The sequence below is a fragment of the Triticum dicoccoides genome, chromosome 2B (genome assembly GCF_002162155.2).
Source record: "Triticum dicoccoides isolate Atlit2015 ecotype Zavitan chromosome 2B, WEW_v2.0, whole genome shotgun sequence".
Classification (NCBI taxonomy): Eukaryota; Viridiplantae; Streptophyta; class Magnoliopsida; order Poales; family Poaceae; genus Triticum; species Triticum dicoccoides.
In genome coordinates, this window is record NC_041383.1 from 343619406 (window position 1) to 343637860 (window position 18455).

At 45.0% G+C, this 18455-nt stretch overlaps 1 protein-coding gene across 2 annotated transcripts in view; it reads left to right on the forward strand.

Moving 5' to 3' along the window:
• The window catches only part of LOC119363660 (THO complex subunit 4A-like), a 30910-nt gene extending 13526 nt beyond the window's left edge, over positions 1–17384 (forward strand). Inside the window, exons 3-5 of one of the 2 annotated variants that reach the window (XM_037629022.1) lie at positions 2672–2740; positions 2829–3013; positions 16750–17384. In XM_037629022.1, coding sequence (XP_037484919.1) covers positions 2672–2740; positions 2829–3013; positions 16750–17044 — 549 coding nt within the window. In that variant the 3' untranslated portion in view covers positions 17045–17384. The remainder of the gene's footprint in view (positions 1–2671; positions 2741–2828; positions 3014–16749) is intronic. The other variant, XM_037629023.1, reaches the window with a different exon arrangement.
• Positions 17385–18455: the final 1071 nt, after the last annotated feature.

The window sequence follows — 18455 nt, forward strand, 5'->3', positions numbered from 1 at the left end:
GGGAAGAGGTAGGGGATAGGGTTCACCAAATTTGGAGAGGGGGAAGGTGTTTAAATAGGCAGGGGGGCTAGGTTTAGGGGTTTTTTTTGGGGGGGGGGGTTTCGGACCATACGATCGCGATCGTGCGGCTCCGGACATAGGGGGACTAGGTGAGGGGCTAGTGGGCTGTGTTAGAGAGAGATGGGCTGAGAAGAGGGGAGAGAGAGATGCCCGGCGGCAGTTTCCGGAGACCGAAAACGTCCGACGTTTGACCGGCTATATTGCGGCTATATGTTTAACGGTTGGGCTATCAAACGGACTCCGAATGCAACGAAATTTGACAGGCGGTCTACCTAGACTATAATAAGACCGCACGCCAAGTTTCATCCCATTCCGAGAACATTTTTGTGCCACTTATAAAATAATATTTCGGAGGTGCCGCGGGCGCGGGCGAGTGTGTCTCGGCTCAGAACGGACAATGGATAGAACTGGGAGACCTGAACGAATGCAAGTTTTGAAAACATGCAGATGAAATGCACATGATGACATGGCAAAGTGCAACACGCAAGCGAATGACATGGCAACGACGGCGAATAACTGGAAGACATGTGGCGCATCGGTCTCGGGGCGTTACAACACCACCTTCCATACTTCTCTGAAATCACACCATCCCAAGCTCTTTATGGATTGTCTCCTCCTATGGTTGCTGAATCTGCTCTTCTTGATTCTATATGTGAAGTGACACATTGCTTCAGAGCAGACAAGCAGCCTAAGAAATCATAAAGGGCAACTTACTAAAGGCACAACAAAGAATGAAGTGTTATGCTGATAGAAAAAGTTAAGACAAATCTTTTCAAACTTGTGATGTGGCATATCTCAAGCCGCAGCCCTATAGACACACATCACTGAGTTTACATAAGCATGTGAAATTACACTCAAGTTTTATGGGCCTTTCAGAGTAATTGAACAAATTGGGAATACCACATACAAACTGCTCCTACCAGAAGGGTGTCAGCTGCACCCCACATTCCATGTCAGCCAGCTCAAGACACACCTTGGACCTCAGGTCATTCCCTCTCCTCATGTCCCATTAGTGAATGTTGATGGCGTAATACAGATGGAGCCTGAAGCTGTGCTAGAGAGGAAGCTCATTCGCAGGCCACAGGTTGCAATCAGCATCCCAGTTGTTCGCTGGCTGATCAAATGGGCCAATCTACCGGTGGAAGCAGCAACATGGGAAGATTCGGCGTTTGTCCAGAAGGTTTTTCCATCTTTCCAGCCTTGAGGACAAGTACTGTCTCAGCTGGGGGCAATTGTCAGGCCCTGTTCTGAAGTTAACTGAAGATATCCACTTCTATTCGAATTGTCAGGCCCTGTTCTGAAGTTAACTAAAGATATCCACTTCTATTGTTCCCTTGCTTGGTAGCTTGTTTTTCACGTTGATCTTTGATCCATCGGCTGATGGCGCACGACACTGCTTCGCCAATGGGCTGCTTCCTTAACCGTTGATCGACCATCCGAAGCACCAAGCCCTTGGTATCGCTGTTGATCGTCCGACAATGGCCCACTTGCTTTAATTCCTGTTGCTCTACTTTTCACTTGCTCCCGCACTGTAGTGGCTATAAAGCCCTCTCCTCGTTCATTTTCGGTTATGCTTTTGTAATTGGGTTAAACCCTAGCCGCCTGTGGCGTGCTGTACCTACCTTCTTCCTTTCCATGTAATAGAAACCCAGATCTAAGCGGCTTAATCCTGCTTGTTCTCTGAATTTCATACAAATTTTCAGTGTTGGAATAGTTCAGGTCTTGACCATCTGTTAATAATTTTAGTGTGAAGTGTTCCTTGAGAGACCATCTCTTAATCTCCATGATTATTGGTCCACAGATTTCATAATTCCATGTGACAGATTGAGCTCATGTACTCCCTCCAAACGAGTTCTGATCACCACGGAAGAATATGATCTTGCTTTCCAGTCTTTGATAAATAATATATTTAAAATAGATTATTACTATTCTGCAACCGGTTGCATAATACTTATTCTACAGCTAGTTTTGCACTGCCTTCCAATAACAATGTGTCCTGCCTTGACTCGATCTTTTGTACTGCCTCTACAGTCAGGTTATGGAAGTTGTAGAATAGTAAAACTGTATATTTGAATATATAGAGTGGGTTACACAAAGATTGTACAAACAGATTGATCACAAATGTACAATTATATTTTTGCGAGTTTTACCATGGCATGGCATGTTTATATTGTGATAAAAACTATGGGCCCAACTGCAACATGGATGTTATAAAAGTTGAGTCACTCTGAACCACTTAATGAAATCGTTGCACTTTGAACCATGCATACTTGTACCATTATGTAGCATTGAACCATGTTCGGTGTGACCACATAGGCCTGATTAGTTGTCAGTGCGATAATGTCCATTCTAAACATGGTCATTGTGAATTTGTGATATATTTATACAAATATCATACTTCCAATTTATTTATTATTTATTTTGTTCTTCAAAGTAACCCAAGTCCCATAATACATGGCCCAAAGTGAAATTACTCATCATGAGAAGTAAAGAAGTATTATGAATTTGTGACCAAAGCGAACAACACGTAACTCTACATTTGTTTTAAGCACATAATTTAATTGTTATGTGATTGTAGCCGATGGGCTTTGTTTTTTCTTTATCTTGTCAGGAACTCTTTTCAGAGATTGGTGAGCTCAAACGTTATTCTGTTAACTACGATAAGGATGGGAAGTCTCAGGTAGATTGTTGAGCAATGTCTTCTCCAAGTATCATATATCATCTGTAGTTTCTACACCACAGATCTTTCTTGACTCTTTTCTTGTTAGGGAAGTGCGGAAGTTGTCTTTGCAAGAAAAGTAGATGCTTTGGATGCTATTGAGAGATATAATGGTGTTCTGCTTGATGGGAAGCCAATGAAGATAGAGCTCATTGGAAATAAGACCGAGCCACACCCAACAGAACCTTTGATGTACAACGGCACTTCTTCTAACTACAATGCAATGCCAAACAGGTTAGTCTTTTTAATTAGATTTCTTATGTATGGTTTAATCATTGTCGAAGAAAGGGATATCCTTTTCGCTTCGCTGATATAAGGACATTCTCTTGCACTACACCTGTTGATGTTTTTGTAATCCTTTGAAGCAATCTGTCATTTTTAATGCATCAAATTGGTTAAGTTGTGTCCTGAGCCTAACATCTGGCCAAATGGAAGAGTAGCAGAGTTTGGAAATGTAGAAATTTAGATTCCAGTACACTTGTTTATGTTTGTCAATGTTTTAAATTGTTTCGTTGGTAACACTTCTGATCATTATTCTCCGTGATCGTGTAGCCACAGTGAGTGGGTGCCCCTACTGCTGCTGCGTGATAGCATTCAGAGTTAGGTTGTTCAGTCTAAATTATCTAATAATGTGGTGATGATCGCAATCTGTAATATAGGGCTTTTGTTTGTGAAGCAGCACAGGGTTGTGGAGGAGCAACTCCACCTTGCTGCTACAAAGTGTACAACACAAGAGTTGAAGGAACTACTTCAACGTGCTGCGCTAGATATCGCTCTAGAGGCGAATGTAGGCCAATATGGCAGCTGGAGTTCAATTCGGAACTCCTAGAGCACAAGATCTACTCCAAGATCTTAGATAAAAATACCAAGTTCTATTATAGGTAGTGGGGTACATAGTCTGGTTACAAAGTAGAGGTGAGGACCCCTATTTATAGGGCTTTGGGAAGCCTTTACATACTTCTACTTATAGCTGGAACACTCTAGAAAAACATTATTTAAGATTCACCATTCTATTCATAGCTACTGTAGGTAGGGTAGAAAAGAAAAGAAATACTACACTAGAGTGGAAGCATCTAGAAGTAGCCAAACAAATCTGACATACGATATTTTTTTCTTTTTCCTCATCTAGCTGCCAAAAGATGCGAAGCGAAAGATTGTGTTATAGTTCAGCATGTTCTGACAATGAGGCACATTTTCCACTTGGTAGACGTTTCCAGCTTAAAACTGTTCATGTTTGTGCATGCAGCAACTCTGCCACCCTTCGGTGGAGGACTTATCGCTAACATAAAATGAGAATCTGAGAATGTTGCAGTATATCTTAGGTGCACTCCAGAGATACGAAATGGTAAAATAAAGAACATAAGTTTGCTGCCACTCTTTGATGGAGGACTTACCGATAACATAAAATGAGAAATTGAGGATGTGAGGTATATCTTAGGTGCACCGCGGAGATACAAAAAGGTAAAATAAAGGACATAAGTTTGCTGCTTTGAATATGAATGATTAGATGCTGCTGGAAGTGAGGCATGCGCTTGAGTGGTTCAGGCCAGGAGTGGATTTGGGTGTTCGATGCTTGGGCGGTGGGCCCGGGAGATGGTGCGGTGCTTCCGCAGCAGTGGGATCGAATGTCGGGACAATGGAGATAGTGACAGTACGAAGACGATCAATGGCTTGATGCTGATTGAGTGGTGGTCTGTGTCGACTTGGCTGGTGTGACTCTTGGAGTTGATTTGGCGTGTCTGTCGGGATGGCCATTGGGGGCCGCTGGCAATTGTCTGGTGTGGCTTGGGTTACGAGGCAGTCAGGTCATGCGGCTATGCGGTTGCGTGGCCTACTTGCAGGTGGAGTATGGCGGGGCAGTGGCCTAGGGATGTCAACCGGGTCCCGTTTAAAGTCCACTTATGATATGATAGTTCAAAAAGGTTTAAAGTTTGTTTGAGGAAAATGAACTATCAAGCTAGCAAAAACTAACTAAACGGGATTGCGGACGCCATTTATTTGCCACTTACATCCCTATAGTGGCCCTAGAGGACTGTGAAGGGGAGCTGTGTAAAGAGTGGAGGCTAGACGTATGCCAGGGCAGCGGCCCTGTGTAGCGCCCCGGGACCCGCAATATGCAGATCTAGTGCATCCGCCAACATCTGTATAATATCGATCCTAAGACACCACCTTCAAACAGCATAATATCGATCCTAAGACACCACCTTCAAACAGCAACGTGCACGCCATGTGGGTGGAAAGCAAGTATGACAACATAATTCCAATACAGATCCGCAAGAACATGCATATACAACTCCGGAGAGTCAAATTAATAAATGAATACCATGCAAGGGTCATACGACCAAGATATAACTCATATAACAGAAGCAAATATACCTTTGACAGCTAAATCATACAAATGCCTTGAGAAGGCTTTAGAGAAGAGCAAATGGCGTCCATATCCTTGACCTGGCCAGACCCGCCTAGGGATAACCAGCTAATGATTATATAACTTTCTGGTGGGTCACTCCCTTACTAGTCTCTTCTTGATCATGGGATGAAGCACACATTTTTTGCCCTTCCGTTTGAAACTATAATGTCGAATTGCCAAGGGCGGCCCAATGGAAGATGGCAAACGGTCATTGGGACCACGTCACGTTCCAAGGTATCTTAATATGCTCCAACCTTGAGGGAGATTTCAACCGTGTGTTTCGCTTTGATAGTGTCGGAGTCACTAAGCCATTGGACCTTGTATGGATGAGGATGGCACTTCTTTGTAAGATGCAACTTGGAGCATAATTATTCACTTGCACAAATTGTGCCAACTACCACCATCAATGATGTCCTTGATGGATCTTCCTTGGATTCCTTATTTGATGTGGAAGATATGGCATCTTTGATCATCGTCATTTTGTTGTTGAAGTGTCGGGATCTTGGAGACAACTCTTGTGGGAGTTGAGTCATTGTCATAAAAGACTTGATCATCTTTAGCTTAATTGACTTGTCGGTGTGGAGCAACATGATCCAAAGGTTCCAATTCTCCTTCACTATAAGATTTGTACTCTCCATCGACATTGAGGATCATAGTGCCTCTTGTAGGGCACTCATAGGTCTTGTGACCACTCCTTTGCATGTAAAGCATTGGATTTGGCTTGTCTTGCCGGTGGAGTCCCTTGGAATATTGCATTTGGGGGAGCACTTGGCTTGATAGTACTTGGAGGAGAGCGACTTGATGTAGTTGCCAACGGCCTTGAGCTTGATGGACCACCAGTAGTGGGTGTAGCTCGAATATAAGATTCCGCACTTGTAGAAGCTTGAGAGTTGGTGATGAAGTTTCTTGATGGGTAGGGGGAGCACCTGGAGTACTTGATGTCATCTTGAACTTGATGTTTCACCTTGCTTTCTTGATGAACCAACTTGTGTAAGGTGTTGTATGGTTGGAAATCCGCTATCTTGTTGTATGGTTGGATATCACAAATGAGGATAGAGAGGCAAAAGAAAAATACGCACGTGCAAAGATATTGAGGCTTGTGCAACCAAGAAAATGAGCAATACAAAATTGTCCCAAAGAAGACTAAGCTCATGGTGCACAAACTTGAGGAGAGACGCTAGCTTGATTGCACGTAGAGGGCAATAGTTCGACCACTTGACTACTCTGCTACTGCCAAAACTTGATGTTTTCCTACGAGTATCCTTGGCACTTGTATTTCTATTGCTCTTTGCACCTTTTGCTAACAAGCTTCTTCTTTCTCTTTTTTGTGATACTTTTCTTCCTTTTGCCTTTATTCTTTGAGCCAAGATCAACACTACAAGAACATTGCCATCAAGATAATGCGAGGATAGAAAACACACCTCACAAGATACCAAATGATCAATGAGATAAAAAAGTTGTGTAAGGCACGTGAGCGATACCTGACAATACTCGATAAGCTAGTCTCGGTAGGTTCAAGGTAATTGCAAAAAATGGAATGGCTCACAAGGGTAGTGGCAAGGAAGGCAAAGTTGTGTGATGAAATGATATACCTCGTCGACACCTCTACTGTTATAAACTTGGAGGGGACCGACCTTGCTTCCTTTAAAGGTGTCAACAGGATGGATCGATCGCCGTCATAGGCGAGCTTGGTGGTAGATGGGGCGGTGTAGGGGTACTTGTGCTTGTCGAAGAAGCCCTTGGTCTGAAGCCGTCGAAGATGCCTTCCACTCGTTGTAGCCGTCACCGTGCGCTCCTGGGTGAAGCCGGACATGAAGTCGGAATGTTTCGACAAGTCGGATAATCTGACTTTGTCCAGGAAGCTACTGCTCAGATCGAGGAAGAACTCGAAATTGGAGGGAGAAAAGGAAAATTTTGGGGGAGAATTGGCTAGGGAAACACAAATCAAAGGTAGATTGACTCGCACAACACGGATCCATGGATCAAGTCCAACCAAAACATCACCGGAAACAACAAATTGCTCGAAATTGGGTGAGGATATTTTTATGGGGATTTTTGTAATTGGGAAGAATAAACCAAATTAGGCTATAAATATGAGGGGGTGGGGTTCCAATTCGTGGCAACATTGCTCATGATACCAAACGATATGGGGCAAGTGTGGTTCGGTCTTCACGAATTGAAGGTGGATTGAGAGGGTGCAAGTGCAAATAAGGAAAAAACAAGAGGAAAACACTCAATAGGACAAGATCCACTCCAATTAGCCTAAAATCCTAGGTCAATACAAGAGGCGCATCTTAGATCCACAAAAAGCATTGGAAAGTAAAGGAAACAAGGGTAGTTCTTCCCCAATCTCTAGGAGGTATGGAGAGCTTGAGAGATATTTCCCCCCAAATCTCTATGAGAGATGGAGGCCTTGGAATCCAAGGGATTCTTCCCCAGTGATGAGGACTTGAACCTCTTAAGAGGAGATGGATTGAGCAAGTCTCAAGTTTTTAGTTTATGCTTTGCTAACCCTAGAATGGAGGAGTACTGTTTATATAGTCTAACCAAAGAGGGAAAGGTACACAGGCACGTGGCCCCTTTCACTGAGCGCAGACATGTCGGATAGTCCGACACATGATCCAGCGAGGCTTGTAAGTCGGACATAATGTCAGATTATTTGACATGTCGGATGTTATGTCAGATAAATTATGTTGGACCATCTGACTTCATCCAGAGAGCTCGGTTAAGTCGGCATTGGGTTGGACCCCAAGTCAGATAGTTCGACTTTTCTGTTGTTGGCTGGTTGGCCCCCTAGGTAGGTACTCTGCTCTTCGAGTCCCGTCTTCTTTGTAGCCTGGCCTTCTTTCCTTGCCTTTCCATGCTCGATTTCATCACACCTAACTACACATAGCGTTCCTCCTTGAGGTAGAAGTCATGTCTCACATGCAAGTATAGGAAGCTCATATAGGAAGGATGTCACCTCGGGTGCTGCACGTGCCCTTGTCAATGGTCCACTTGAAGCTTGTGGCGTTTGATGGGTTCATGGTGATGCCCATAAGATGCTTTGCATCAGGTCCATCAGGTTCCTTGTTCTTTGCGTGGAGCCTGGCGCTGCTGGGGCCACGCCCATGCAGGCCACAGAGGCGATGGGTTAGTGCAATAACGAGTGTGCTCTTGATTCCCTCATAACTAGAATATGCATGAGTGTGCATATCATCTATTAAAGAAGGAAAGGGATGAAAGAAACCCTCCAGAAGTAGTGTTACATACAATTACATGCAAACACTACCCGGCCACAACCGGCCTAGCTGTCCTACTCATCTCTCATGCTAATCCACCTAGCTATCTCCACTACGAAATGGTCGAGGTCGTCCTTGATTAAACCCGCTCGCTTATGGTTTTGATGACCCGATGTAAGGAGGGTGTTGCTCCGTCGAACATGATTGCCTTCCGGTGCTTCCATAGTGTCCACATACCCAGCATGGTGATCGTTCTGTTGTCCTTGTCCGAATGCCGATTGCTTGTCCTGTTGGTGCACCAATCTGTTAGGACGTCCAGCTGGTTGGGCGCGTACGTGGGCGACTCCATCACCGTGCCTATTACCGTCCACATTTGTCTCGAGAAGACACACTGTAGGAGTAAGTGGTTGATCGTCTCATCATGTTGATGGCAGAATGGACACTTGTCTTGGTGGGGAAGTCCCCTTCGCGCTAGGCGATCGGACGTCCAACATCTATTCTTGATGGCTAGCCAGGAGAAGAATTTGCATCGGAGGGGGGCTCACGATTTCCATGTAAAGTTTGCTGTCGGTAATACTTCCTTCCCCTAGAACTTGGCGGCATATGTTGATCTTGTTGAGAAACATCCGTCCTTTTCCCACGCCCATATTACTGTGTCCGGGATCATGTCGTCTAGCTGGACTGTGGCCGTGCGGTCCCATATATTGAAGAACTCAAGCAGCCGCACCTCCGTCAGCTCCAAGCCAAAGTCACGCGCCCAGGAACCATGTGCTAGCGCGCCCTGTATAGTTCTCATCTTCCTGATTCTGTTCGGCACGTCCCCGTATATCCCCGGTGCCAGCTCTTGTACGCGGTATCCCTGAAGCCAACGATCCTCCCAGAACAAGGCAGTGCGTCCATTTCCAATAGTGGTTCTGGCTGCCGCTTTGAACAGTTCCATGGATTCTTTGGGTACCTTGATTTGGAACTCACTCCAAGGCCGCAAGGGGTCTATACGTTGCAACCACGGCCATCTTGCCTGCATAGCACAGTTTAACCATCCGAGGTTTGGTAGTCCTAGGCCTCCTGCCCACTTCGGTGTGCATATGGTGTCCCACGCCATTGTGCAGTTTCCATTGTTGGCCTTGTCTTTTCCACACCACAAGAATCCTCTGCATATTTTCGTCATTGCCATAAGCGTTTTTTTCGGGATGTCTAGTGCCATCATCGCGTGGATCGGGACCGCGCAATACCGACTGCACCAACAACAGACGTCCACTTTTGGGTAGGGATGATGCTTGCCATGTGGGCAAGCGTGCGACCAGTTGGTCCACCAGATCATGCAACTGTGCTGATGTTTGTTTCCTGAGGGTTAGTGGTGAGCCGAGGTACTTGCATGGGAAGGATCCAATCTGACATCTCATAGTAGATTGGACTGCCGCTACATCATCACTTGAGCAGCGTATGGGGATTGTCGCACTCTTCAGGAGTTTGACCTTGAGGCCCGATGCTTCACCGAACATCTCCAATATTCTCGAGCAAGTCCTTAATTCCACGTCCTGCGGCTTGATGAAGATCATCACATCGTCTGCAAACATAGATATCCTTTGCCTTATTCTTGTTCTTGCCAGAGGAGAAAGTAGGCCTCGGGTTGTGGCTAGCTCGAACATTTTTTGGAGGGGCTCCATGATCATGATGAAAAGCATTGGAGATACCGGATCTCCCTGGCATAGCCCTTGGCAGTTGTATATACTCCTCCCTGGTATACCATTGACTGCAATCTTAGTGGTTGTAGTTCCTAACAACCCACAAATCCTGACACCCACTTTCGACCAAAGCCGAGCTTTGTCAACGTCTCAATGAGGAAAGGCCATTGTACCGAGTCGAACACTTTGGTGATGTCCAGCTGTAGCATGATAGAAGGTTCTTTAATAGCATGGAGCCTACGCGTCGTGCTTTGGACCTACATGAAGTTGTCATGCAGTAGCCTTCCTTTAACAAAAGCGCTCTGGTGTGTTCCCACAATGGTTGGCAGCTCCTCCACAAGTCTGTCCGCAAGTACCTTGTCAAAGATCTTGATGGCTCCATGTACTAGGCTCACCGGTCGGAAGTCTTTTAGTTCTATGGCGCCTGCCCTCTTGGGTAGTAGAGTGACTATGGCCTTGTTTATTGCACCGAGGCCTCTCATGTCATTACGGTGGAACATGTCCATAGCTCGCATGAAATCGCATGTAGCGTAAAACCGACCGGTGAATCCATCCGGCCCCGGAGCCTTGTCAAGTGGCATCGCTTTTACTACCCTCTCCACTTGCGCCAAAAACGGCCTCTCAAGGTGATCCAGTAGCTTGCTCGGCATTTCCAATTTGTCTAGGTCCAGGGAGTGTGCCCTCACCGGGGCGTGACCGAATAGGTCGTCATAGAAGTTGTCCACTACTTCGGTCAGCTCCTCCTAGCCTGTGATGATCCGGTCGTTATGCTTTAGAGTGAGAATCATGTTCTTTCTAGTCCGATGGCGTGCATGCTGCTGGAAGAATGAGGTATTGGCGTCTCCCTCGCGCAGATATAGCAGTCTGGATCTTCGCCGTGCTATGGAGCGTTCCAGCGAGCACAAGCCAAGTAGTTTGTGTTTCAAGGTTCTCCTTAGGTTGATTTCCCCGGCCGTCAGTTGCCTCGTGTCCATGGCCACGTCCAACCGCATAATGATCTCCAGAGCAATGGAGATTCGTAGTTTGACGTTATCGATCCACCCGTCGCTCCAGCTTTGCAATTTCTTGTCTGTTGCTCTTAGCTTGTTATCCAACACTACATATGGGTTCCCAATGGATGAGATAGAGTTCCACGCTTCTGGGACCGTGTGAAAAAAGCCCTCGGCCTTGGCCCAAAAAGCCTCGAAGCGAAAGCGCTTTCCAAATCTGAAGTCTGTGTCTAGGTCCAGGAGGAGGGGACAGTGGTCCGATATTGCGGATCCCAATGCCGCTAGAAAACTTGAGGGATGATCCTTCTCCCATGAATTGGTGCAAAAGATATGATCAATCTTCTCAAGGGTTGGCCTCCCCCTTTCGTTCGACCACGTGAATTTACGTCCATTAAGGTGAATCTCCTTGAGCTCAAGCTGGTTTAGTTTTGTACGGAATCTGACAAATTTCAATCTTCTTCTTATGTGCTTTGTGGATTTCATATTGTCCTTTGAACTCTTAGCCTTGGCAATGACAGTTTGATTGTCACAGTTCATAAGGACAGCCGGGACTGGTTTATCAACCACTGGCAAATCCATCGAAAGCTCTCGAAGCCATTCCGTTTCGACGCATGATGTGTCTAATGTTGTGAGTTCTGCATCCATAGTCGATCTTGTTAAGATCGTCTGCTTGCAAGACTTCTAGGAAACAACACCACCACCAAGTGTGAAGACATATCTACTTGTGGCTTTCATCTCACCAGCATCAGATATCCAATTCGAATCACTATACCCCTCAAGTACCGTCGGGTACCCAGAATAGTGAATTCCATAGTTCCCAGTACCTTGCGAATAGCGCATCACTCGCTCAACAACATGCCAATGCACATCTTTCGGATTGGAAACAAACCGGCTCAGTTTGCACACAGCAAATGAGATGTCAGGACGAGTAGCACAAGCTAGGTACATTAGTGAACCAACCACTTGAGAATGTCTCAATTGATCTACAGCTGTGCCTTCGAACTTTTGAATCCGCACGCTAGGATCATATGGTGTTGCAGAAGGTTTGCAGTCCGAATATCCAAAACGGCTCAAAATCTTCTCAACATAGTGGGATTGCAAAAGTGTAATTCCACCCTCAGTATCTCTTAATAGCTTGATGTTCAAGATAACATCAGCCACGCCTAGGCCTTTCATCTCAAAGTTATGAGATAGAAAAGCCTAATATCAGTATGTCATCGACATACAGACACAATATTACTCCTTCGCCCCCACCATAGTGATAGTATACACATTTGTCAGCTTCATTAACAACAAAGCCAGCAGATGTCAGAGTTGTATTAAACTTCTCATGCCATTGCTTAGGCGCTTGTTTCAGGCCATACAAAGATTTCACTAGCTTGCACACCTTTTTTCTGACCATTTACTACAAAGCCATCTGGCTGTTGCATGTAAATTTCCTCGTCTAGCTCTTCGTTCAGGAAAGCCGTCTTAACGTCCATCTGATGAATGAGAAGACCATGCGAGGCAGCCAAAGCGAGTAACACTCGAATGGTTGTCAGTCTAGCCACAGGTGAGTAAGTATCGAAGAAATCCTCTTCTTTCTGGGTATAACCCTTGGCCACCAGCCTAGCCTTGTACTTTTCAATAGTACCATCGGGCCTAAGCTTCCTTTGAACACCCACTTACATCCCAATGGTTGGCAATTATAAGGACGATCAATGATCTCCCATGTTCCATTAGCCAAGATGGAATCCATCTCGCTACGGAGCGCATCCTTCCAGTAGTCAGCATTCGGAATGGAACTAGGAGTGTCATCATCCACGAGGTACACGAGGAAATCATCACCAAAAGACTTTGCAGTCCCTCCTGCTCTTAACAGGAGCTTCCTCGTCATCCTCCGTGAAACTTTCATCACTCTTTTGTTCATAATATTCCATCGGAATGGCAGGTTCAGGAATCTCATTAGATTCCAGTCTAGAGGTGCTTTACATATCTCTCATGGGAAAAATATCCTCAAAGAATGTAGCATCCTTAGACTATAATTGTACCGACCTTCTGGTCAGGTACCTCAGATTTCACTACTAGAAATCTATAGCCAACGCTATTCTTAGCGTAGCCCAAATTAACGCAGTCCACGGTCTTCGGACCAAGCTTACGCTTTTTAGGGATCGGCACATTGACTTTCGCCAAACAACCCCAAGTGCGCAAGTAAGAGAGTGTAGTTATTTTCTTTTCCCATTGCTCATAGGGAGTAGTCTCATTATCCTTTGCGGGAACTTTATTCAGGACATGACATGTTGTCAATACAGCCTCCCCCCACCATGCCTTGGATAAACCCGTTGTATCTAACATGGCGTTAACCAAATCTGTTAGAGTACGGTTTTTCCGTTCAGTAAGCCCGTTTGACTGGGGTGAATAGGGAGGCGTCCTCTCATGAATAATACCATGTTCCGCACAGAATAAATCGAACTCATTAGAGAAGTACTATCCACCACGATTAGACCGTACTCGTTTTATTTTCTTCTCAAGTTGGTTCTCAACTTCAGCCTTATAGATTTTCAAGTAGTGTAGAGCCTCGTCCTTTGTATTTAACAGATACACATAACAGAATCTAGTGGAATCATCAATTAAAGTCATGAAGTATTTCTTTCCACCTTTAGTCAACACGCCATTTATCTCGCACAGATCTGAATGTATGAGCTCTAACGGTGCCAGGTGTCTCTCCTTCGCAGGTTTGTGAGGTTTACGAGGTTGCTTAGCTTGCACACACGCATGGCACTTAAAGCCTTTGACTAAAGTGAACTTCGGGATTAAATCCATGTTAGCTAGCCGCGTCATACAACTGAAATTTATGTGACAAAGACGTGAATGCCAAACCTCAGATTCGTTCACATTAGAATGAATTTGGTTCACGACTTTATTACAGAAATCCTCCAGGGAAAGGCGGAACAAACCACCACAATCATATCCTTTTCCAACAAATAGTCCATACCGAGATACGACAACTTTGTTGAACTCAAATACTAACTTAAACCCTTCTTTACATATAAGGGAGCCACTAACGAGATTCTTCTTGATGGCGGGGACATGCTGCACGTTCTTCAGTTGCACAATCTTTCCCGAAGTAAACTTCAGATCTACCATGCCAACACCATGAACAGAAGCATGCGAGCCATTCCCCATCAGGACGGAACAATCTCGTGCGACCTGGTAAGAAGAAAACAAAGACACATCAACACACACATGAATATTGGCCCCAGTGTCAACCCACCAATCGGTGGACTGACAAACTGAAAGTACGGTAAACAGATTACCATACCCAGATGCCCCGTCATTGTTGCTCAGAGTGACATTGACAGACTTGGAGTCCTGTCCTGGCTTCTTGTACTTGTTTGGGCACTTGTTTGCCCAATGTTCCTCTGAACCACAAGTAAAGCAACCATCTCTCTTTTTGTCTTTCTTCTTACCCTTCTTCTTAAAGGTAGTATTCTGCTGGAGTGAGTTCTTTCCCTTGAACTTGTGGAAGTTCTTCTGCACCACATTGGCGCTAGAAGAACCCTCTGCCCCTTTCACATGTGAGTCCTTTGCTCTCGAGTTCTGCTCAACACTTAGATGACCAATGACATCCTCTATAGAGAATTCATGTCTCAAGTGTTTGACAGAAGTAGCAAAGTTCCTCCATCTAGGAGGAAGTTTTGCAATAATGCAACCCGCGACAAACTTGTCCGGTAACTCACACTCAAGGAGCTCCAGCTCCTTAGTGATGCACTGTCTCTCATGGGCCTGGTCCAATACAGAATGGTTATCAACCATTTTGTAATCATGGAACTGCTCCATAGCATACAGCTCGCTCCCAGCATCAGTTGCGTTGAACTTAGCTTCGAGCGCATCCCACAAGTTTTTGGCAACACGCATATGGAGATATGCGTCCACAAGCTTGTCTCCGATCACAATAAGAACGACTCCCACAAAGATGGTGGTTGCCTCTCTAAACGCATTCTCCTGTTCAGGAGCAATTGTTACCGTGGGAGACACACCACCAACACCACCAACCCAGAACACGTTCATTGCTGTGAGCCACAAGGTGGTCCTGGTCTGCCAACGCTTAAAATGCGTCCCAGTAAACTTTTCGGGTTTCAGAGTAGCGGCGAAGCCATGAGTCGAAAAGTGCCTAAAATAAGGTTTTTGGATTGTTGGAAATATTAGCACTTTTCTGACTAATCTAATCCACGAGTAAATAATTAGCATGGCAAATACGGTATGTATCTCATACCGATACCTAAGCATGTGAGCACGTACAATACATAGAAACAAAACATCTATGAACAACATATATACGGCCAGCACATGAACGAGCAGATAGGGGATGAACGAGTCATGCCCTCCTGTTGGTCAGGCCAACGCAGCGGCGGCGGCAGCAACCTCGGCATCAGCCAAGGCCTTCTTCTTGGCGACTTCGTCGTCAGCCATGGAATCGATGTAGAGGAAGTAGTGGAAGCAGAGGCGGACGAAGACGGGGACGGATCGGGAGCAGTCGCGTCGAGACGCTCTCCAAAAACCTTACTGCCGTTCTCCTGGGCAGGATCTCAAATGATAGGGTTCTGGAGGCACTTGCTCTCCCGACTAACCGTGCACGCGGTCGTCGGGATGGGATCGCCGGGAGCAGCACAGGGAGAGGAACAGTAGATGACGACTAGGGTTGTACGAGAGGGAGTGAGTGAACTGAGTTAGGGTTCACTCCACTGGCCAGCGCCTTCTTATATAGGACGTCGAGTAGATGGGCCTGGGTTCAGGCCCACGACCGAGTCCGCGAACAGTCCACGGTCCAACGTCTCGGACAGTGGCACTTCCGTAAGCGACTCGTTAATTAATCCGAGATTAATTAACCATTCCTGACCGGCAAAAATAAGCTTCAGCTCGGCTCATACGCGCAACCCGCGGCGTGATGAGTCATGGCGTGGCGAGGCGGGCGGCGGAGGAGCGCGCGTGTACAGCTCCTATTCCCAAACTCTCAATAGCAAATGGTAGAGCAGCCCTTATAAAGAGGTCTCACTCTTCTTACTGTAGCCCACCATACTTCCCACCACTTGCCGTACACATGCATGGGCCTTAGAGATTAACCAGGGATTGTTGTCTTATATGGGCCTAAGCCCATCCATAATCCATCATCCCCCTGCCCAGTATTCCTTTCTGCCCCACGTTCTTCGCGCCGTGCAACAGAAGGCACCAAGGGGGTGGGGCTGTGCGCGTTCCCGATTGGACTGGCATCATGAAATGACTATTTGTAAGAAAGTTAACCTATATGGTGGGACGAAGGTCTTTTTTATGATTTTGACCTTGGACAGTTGCATCTACTCGATAGTCCAGAGGCTGTTTCACCGCACACAAATGAAGTTTGAACGTGAGTTTTCTGCACCTGAAGAATTCTGATTATGGACTTGAGGGTTGTGGCTCCTCATTTGGATTTGCAAAACTGATTCCAGCCACATGCCTGTAGATACTGATCCACTTGTACATTTTCTAGGGTATTAACTTGCACAGCCTTTCATATTACAAAATGCAATCTATTGTTTGCGGGACACCAGATGTCAACCACATTGTGTAGCCTGCATGTCAACTGGCATAGATTTGGCTCTGCAGGCCTTTTGAGCAGTGAATGTAAAACCAGCTTTATTTTTGGCAGGCCTTTTTACAGCACACGTTCATTAGTTTGGTACTCCTTTTGCAGTCTGCTTCAGAGAGGTGGCCCGAGAGGGCCATTTCATGGTAATGGTCGTTCTGGAGGCAGTGGTCAGGGCGGTGCTGGCAAAAGAGGAATGTTTCAAGGCAACGTTCGTCCTGGAAACACTGTCCAGGACGGTGGTGGGCGGGGACAGGGTAGAGCCAGGGGGCATGATCGCAGCCGAGTTCCGACCTCTGCTGCGGATCTTGATGCTGAACTGGAGCAGTATCATGCAGCAGCAGGGAAGCAAAAATGAGGCTCTGATGTATATTTTATACTCCCTCCTTCCATATATAAGTGACGTAGTTTTAGTCCAAATTTAAACTAAAACCACGTCACTTATTTATGAACTGAGGGAGTATATACATAGACTGTTGCATTATTAGTTTTCTGCTTTTAGTCGTCAGGTACCATGTTGAGAAAAGTTGGAAGGCATTAATTCGACATTTACATCTGCTGCGCTTTTTATATCCCTACTCCGAGTGCTGGATATATTGTATTACCTAATTTTGAAACATGGGTGTTCTCTTGGGGTTTATTTGGATAGTAAGATTACAAAGAACTAGTTCTTGTTAAATTCAATTTCTAACTGAATCTTGGATATGTCATATCATCTTGTTTGGATTGTCTAACTGAATCTTTAGATATAAAATCCTGAGTTTTGCAAAAGGATCCGTCTAAGGCTCATCGAGATTAGACTTTGTTATGTCACGTCTAAGTGATATCATCCCTTTGTGTGGTCGCTTATGCAGCACACCTTTTTTAGCTTGTTTTGTTGTATTTTTTTTAGCAACTGTTTTTGTTTCTTGTAGTTGTGCTGTTTTTGTCCGGATTGATGCAGCATTTTGTTGGGCTGGGCCTTTTTTTTTTACTTTGTATTTGGGTATTTTCATTTCTATTGAATTTCTTCTAGCTGATCGGCTTTGCTATTTTGCTTTGTGTTGTTTTTTGACAGGCCTGGCCAAAAGAAAAGGCAGACTATATTTGCACATATCTGGATAAAAAGAATATAAAAATATTGAATGGATAAAATCATCAAAGAGGGCATGCTGGTAAAAACACAACGAAAAATAATAATACTCCCTCTAAAGTCGTACTAAAGTCTGTGACTTACTTTGGGATTGAGGGAACGGAGGGAGTAATAATTTAGGACGTGTTTACAATGAAAATAATAATATTTCTTTTAAAGTTATGCTAAAGTTGAGACACTTTTTTTTGGATGAGGGAACATGTTTGGTTGCTTGCTGAAAGTGCAACTAATCCCGCGGTAATTCATAACAACATATATTTTATTGAGCTAATATCCATTCAAGTTAAAATTTCAAGATGTTCAATGATTGGCATGACAAGGATTAGTGATTGTGGAACCCTCAAAATGCTAAGGACATGGATTGGCAAAAAATGCAAGACTCTACATTTTTGTCATCCAAGATTACATGACTCCATCGAAAAATCAATATTATTAAAGAGGATGAGGTTCTGATTATGATCTATTTGCTCAAGTGCTTAGTGATATTGCTTCAAAATATTGAACCACTTTCTCTATCCAAATATGTCCAATACCCTACATTCCAGTTCGGCCTCATCGAAATTTCTCCATCCGGACCCATCGAGTTCATCTGGACACTGCCTCTGTCAAAACCCTAACAAATCGGAGTCATCGATAT